Source organism: Lolium perenne, chromosome 4 (genome assembly GCF_019359855.2).
Source record: "Lolium perenne isolate Kyuss_39 chromosome 4, Kyuss_2.0, whole genome shotgun sequence".
Lineage (NCBI taxonomy): Eukaryota > Viridiplantae > Streptophyta > Magnoliopsida > Poales > Poaceae > Lolium > Lolium perenne.
Genome location: NC_067247.2, coordinates 34,275,675 through 34,281,654, shown reverse-complemented (window position 1 = coordinate 34,281,654; position 5,980 = coordinate 34,275,675). Strand labels below are relative to the sequence as shown.

At 42.7% G+C, this 5,980-nt stretch overlaps 1 protein-coding gene across 1 annotated transcript; it reads right to left on the bottom strand.

The window, feature by feature from the left end:
* Window positions 1–262: 262 nt before the first annotated feature.
* LOC139838901 (uncharacterized) lies at window positions 263–2,462 on the bottom strand. Its single transcript, XM_071828918.1, has 4 exons — window positions 1,537–2,462; window positions 1,083–1,326; window positions 449–547; window positions 263–316 (listed from the first exon to the last, which is right to left on the bottom strand). Exons 1-4 carry the CDS (start codon window positions 2,460–2,462, stop codon window positions 263–265), a joined length of 1,323 nt encoding a protein of 440 aa, XP_071685019.1.
* Window positions 2,463–5,980: the final 3,518 nt, after the last annotated feature.

The window sequence follows — 5,980 nt, the reverse complement described above, 5'->3', positions numbered from 1 at the left end:
CAACTTTGAGTATCAGAAACATTCCAATGCCTCCTCAGTAGCATGTCCTTGGTATTTATTCTATCATGAAGAATGAGCCAGGCAAAGAATTTGTGTTTTGAAGTACATTTGCTCTTCCACAACCAAATAGAGGGAGTGTGGTTTAGCATTGAGCCAAAATGCAATCTATAAATCAGACTTGGTTTATATTGCCCATTACCTTTTTGTATCAACCAAGTGTCTTTTGTCCCCTCAGATAATTCCACACTTTGAAGAAAATCCCTCAACTGCAACATTTCTCCATGAGCTTGTGTGGATAAGGGAAGATGAAATCCATCTGTAATATCATCCATATTACAAAATTCTTTGACTGACTGAAGCTTATCCTTAGTGAAAGAAAACAGCCTAGGAAACCTGACATCCAGTGATTCCTCTTTCCACTTATCAGCCCAAAATAATATGGACTCACCATTTCCAATGGTACATTTAGTGACAGCTCTGTACTGGTCCACCAAGCTGAACACATCTCTCCACCAGAAGGAGCCAACAAGTACAGTGGCATGAGGAACTGATCCAAAATAGTAAGAGTCCCTCACTAATTGCACCCAGGGAGTAGCATCATTATTATAGAATTTATGGAGATATTTTAGCAGAAGTGCTATATTCTGAATTCTTAAATCAATGATGCCCAGGCCACCTTTATTCTTGGGTTTACAAATCATTTGCCAGGCAGCCAGAGAATGAATTTTCTCCTTATCTTTCCTTCTCCACAAGCAGTGTCTCCTTGCTCTATCAACTACATCCACCACTCCCACAGGAATCTTTAGAGAAAGCATGAAAAAAGTAGGCAAAGAGGAGAGCACTGAGTTGACCAAAACCAATCTATCTCCATAAGACAAAAAGGATGTAGTGGCAGATAACCTCCTTTCCGCCCTATCAATAAGAGGGGACATATCTCTGATTGTTGGCTTAGTGGTTCCCATTGGGAGACCTAAATAAGTGAAGGGCATGCTACCCAACTGGCAATCAAAATCTCTAGCAAGATCAACAGCCTCATCATGTGACAAATTTATAGGAATCATAGAGGATTTATTATAATTAACCTTAAGACCTGTGAAAGCAGCATACTGATCCAGGATATTTTTGAAGGCAGCCAATTGCACTTTCTCAGCAGGTAAAATAATAATAGTATCATCAGCATACTGAATGATAGGAAAATCACTTTCAACAGGAATTGGAGCAACCAGAATTCCCTCTCTGTATGCAATATTGACCAATGTCTGTAACAGATCAGCCCCTTGTACAAAAAGCAGAGGAGACTGAGGGTCTCCTTGCCTTACTCCTCTCCTACATGGAAAAGATTTACCAGGCACACCATTGACTAATATAGAGGAAGATCCTGAGGACAACACTTCCTTTAAAAACATCATAAATAACTAAGCATATCCCTTGTACCTAATTATCTGAATAATGGCTTCATGATCTAGAGTGTCAAAAGATTTCTCAAATTCAATTTTTAGGACTACAATCTATCTCTTGGACTGCTGACACTGGTACAGAAACTCAAAAGACCATGCAAGGCAGTCCTGAATTGTTCTCTGCTGAATAAACCCATACTGATTGGCATGAACAGTTCTTTTGATCTCACTTTGCATCCTATTAGCAGCCAATTTAGTCAAGAATTTGAGGCAAGTATTAGTCAGAGAAATTGGCCTAAAATCATTTATAGTCTCAGGACTGTGCTTCTTAGGCACTAGAGTAATGAAGGAACCATTGATACTCTGAAGGGAGGCTTTGCCACAGTGAAAATCATGACATAAATTAATAAAATCAGCTCTGACTATATCCCAACATTTTTTCAAAAATAAACCATTAAAACCATCAGGACCAGGGGCTCTATCTGGCTTCATATGTTGAACAATCTTGTCAATCTCTTCATCAGAAAAAGGAGTTACCAGAGAATCAAGGTTATCCACTCTCTGAATGACAGCTCCAAGATCCATAGGGGTGGTTGCCCTGCAAACTCCCATCCTATTTTTGAAGCTGTGAAGGAAAGCATTAGCTTTTTCACTATGAGTGGACAAAGTATTCCCATCATCATCCATAATATCTGCAATCACATTATGCCTATATCTCTCTGTGGCCTTGGAGTGAAAAAATTTAGTGTTTTCACCTCCAAGTTTGATCCATCTTATAGTGCATCTCTTCTTCCAATAATCAGACTGAGACTGCATCAGAGCTTTTAAATGCTCCTTCACAATATTCCTGAAATTAAATTCAGGCCTGCTCAACTCCCTTTCATCCTCCAACTGATCAAGAATCAGGATTGCCTGATTACATTTCAAAATTAACTGCTTAATGGCAGATAAGCTTTTCCCCCATCTCTTAAGCTCATATCTCAGATTTTTTAGCTTGGCTGAAAGAATGCCTGCAGCAGAAGAAGATCTAACTGGCCAAGTCCACACCTCCTTAACCAAATCCATAAACCCAGGCTGCTCAACCCAGTGATTTTCAAACCTAAAAATGTGTGCCTTAGGGATACTTGTGGCAATTTGAATCACACAAGGAGTATGGTCAGACACAGGTTTGGCCAAGGGATGAACTAAGGTATTTGGATATTTGAGAGTCCATTGACAGCTAGTAAAGAACCAGTCAAGCTGCTCAAGCAAGGGCTGATCCTGCATATTGGACCAAGTAAACTTTCTGCCTTTTAAGGGAATCTCCACTAGGCCAAGGTAACTGATAATTTCATTAAAAATGAAGATATCATTCATATCAGCTCCAGGCTTGTTTCTATTATCAACAGACCTCATAAATTTAAAATCCCCAACTAGCAACCAATGTTCATCAAAAGGAATCTGAAGATCATGCAGCCATTGAACAAAAATATCCCTCTCTATGCCTCTACAAGGACCATAAACACTAACCAAAGTCCAAGACTCTTTTGTATGCTTTGAGGTAAAAAGAACCCTCACTGCTGATCTATGTATTTCCAAAAGAGTACCCTCAAAGACAGAACTGTTCCATAATATAATAATGCCACCAGAGGCTCCCACAGAAGGGGAGAAAGCAAACTGATCAAACCTTTTGGGGCAAAAGCTCCTGATAAAAGAATGATCAAAATTTTCACACTTAGTCTCTTGCAGACATACTACTGAGTAGTTACTTTCATCAATTTTATTATACACTGCCAAACGCTTATCCTTATCATTTAGGCCTCTCACATTCCAATCCAGAACCAACCAATCCATTAACCATTGTTTTGTGCTATCCATTAAAACCCAATGAATAAAAAGCAGCACATAGCCATTGGACAACCAACAACTCATACAATACACAAGACAGCAAATAAGGTCCAAGCATCATAGCATTGCAGTTCATATATATATAATACTGTGATAGATAGTCTTGCACAATGGCATCATAGGTGTAGCTAAGGCAACAAAATAAGCCCACATTTGGGCACAAAAGCACCACATAGAGATGTATTATCATTTAAACTCCTGAAGTAGAGTCTTGCACAGAAGAGGCCATAAGCTTCTCCTCAGTCAACTTGTCTGCAGGTATCTCCAGAGCTGCACCAACCTTCTGAATCACCTTTATAGGAGTAAAAGGTGCAACATTCTCCTTACTGGGCTTGGACCTGGGCTTTTTCTTTGCCTCCTTCTTGGGCTCCAGCTGCTCATTGATGGGCTCAGCCTTGTATCCCTGCTTGATGGCAGCCTGCCTAGTACTTCTCCTGACCCCTTCCTCTGAAGCAGGCACAACCTTTTTCCCGCGCCCCCTCTTCCTTGTACCCTCCAAAGGAGGCACCACCAGCTGATCAAGTAGCATATCTGCAGAGTCTTGCACTGAAGAATCTGAATCTGAAACTGAGGATCCACCAGGTACAGCAGGGTCAGCATCAACCAAAGGCTTCAGTGAATGCATCAAAGAGGCAGGCATTCCCAGTACATCTCCTTGCACTGGATCAGAGATCATAACATGCTGAGCAGTGTTTGCAGATGAGCCAACCTGAGACCAAACAGAGTGCCAGACAGAGTATTTGTATGGAACCAGGGCAAGACTAGGATCTCCCATATATCCCTGCACATCATGCATTGGTACATTCTGTGGGTATTCTTCCTCCCACTCTTCAGTGATATCTTCTATCTCAATGAGCTCCATGTTTCCTTGCTGCACAAGGACAGGCCCTTCTCCAGGAACAAGTTGAACAGAAGAGATAGTCTGATCAGTGAACTGAACAGATATGGAGGAAGGGAGCTGCTGCATAAAGTCAGGCCCAGGTAAGTCCCATCCAGGGTTAACATTGTCATTACCAGCATGACCCTCTTCATTCCAATTATCCCAACCCTGGTTCATTGGTGGAGCCCAATTGTCTTGTGGTGGAACAGGACCAACAAAGAACTGTGGGTGAGGATTGCCATTTTCTGGCTCAGGGGATTCATCAGGTGGCAACACATCCTCTGGTTCACTAGTCAAAATGTAGATTGGAACAGTCCATGAGACTACTGTCCCCCCATATCTATGTGGTTCCCTAATAACCAAAGACCTGGGTACATCTCTAGTTCCTCCATAGGCAACTCTAATCAGAGTACGAGCAGGGGTGGGATCCTCTCTAATCCATCCCCTCATCTTACCAAACTTGGCAACAGAATCCCTCAAGAATTCCTCATTGCGATAGTCCATAGGCAAGTTAAGCATCATTAACCAACTAAGACGAGTATAGACCGTTGATCGAAAATTTTCTCCTTCATCATGCCTAACAAAGGTTACTGTACGACCATTCTCAAGTTGATGTGCAGGTTGATTAACTAACAGATCTCTAACAGCACTATCCCGCATGCGGTACAAGCCCAATCCAACTGCACTCTCCGCAAAGTTCACTACCTCCAAATGCAGATTCTCCTGAATGTGATCATGTACCTGATTAAGAACTTCATCGATCTCTGCTCCCTCTGGCCGCGGAAGAACTTGAGCAATGGCCCAAGACTCATGGCGACAAGGTGGTGGAGTCGCCGCCGTGACATACATGCGCGCCGGTCTCTCATCAGCGCCCCAGGGTTGAAGCACCTGGAAGCCCGCCGGCGTGAATCGGTGGGGATCCACCGGGAAGTTCGCCATCGCCTCGTGGCAGGAAGGTGAAGCAGCAGAGACAGGACAGAGAGCTAGTTCAGAATGAACAGTGCAAGGCGGAGCATCTGACGTATTAAGCACAGGAATTATTGCCTTCTGTCCATCATCGCGCGAAACGAGGTTGTCAGTTTTGGACAAAACTTTTTCTACCCCTCGCATTGATGGTGGTTTTCTCCAGCAATCTTTTTTTTCGTGCCCATATCGATAACACGATTTGCAGCGAATTTTGCCAACACATTCCTTTGTACTGTGCGAAAAACTGAGGCAACGTTGGCAGGTCCAGACACGATCCACCATATCATCAAGCATTGACTGAAAATCAGAATCCTGGGCTGGGCTATCAGAAGAAGAATCAATTGGGCCCGAGAAAACCGGCCTATCCAAATTCAAGCTATCCAAACCAGAAGTCTCCCGCTCATTACGCTGATCAATTTGCTGAGCCCTTGGTGGAGTTACAACGCTGCCAAACTGAATTTCCAACGGTGGAGGAGTTAGAGATGCAGCAAAAACCACCTTAGGCTTATTTCCCAACTGTGTGCAAACATACCCTGCCTCAATAAGATCATCTTTAAGCATCTGGGAAGCAGGATACTCATAACCTGTACAAGCAGGGTACTCCAGGAGAGTAGCAAAAGATAAACGTTTTTGCACACCATCTACTCTTTTCTTTAGGGCTGAAACAGATGGTCTCTGCTTAAGAACCCTGAGAGCATGATCTGTACGCTTTTTATTTGGGCTAACCAGAACCCATTCTTCAGCACATTCCTTTTGCCACAGTTTGAATTCATATTTCCAGGAGGGTCCACCATTGCCCCAAAGATGAAAGAAACATTTGAAAGCAGGACAAGCAAAGGATTTGAGAGAA

Excerpts from the sequence above, each read along its gene's own strand:
- LOC139838901 (XM_071828918.1), bottom strand. The coding sequence starts at position 2,462 with ATGGATTTGGTTAAGGAGGTGTGGACTTGGCCAGTTAGATCTTCTTCT. Across the intron at positions 1,327-1,536 it reads GCATGGTCTTTTGAGTTTCT|GAGAGGAGTAAGGCAAGGAG; the intron begins GTACCAGTGTCA and ends TTTTCCATGTAG. Across the intron at positions 317-448 it reads TAAATGTACCATTGGAAATG|ATGGATTTCATCTTCCCTTA; the intron begins GTGAGTCCATAT and ends ATGATATTACAG.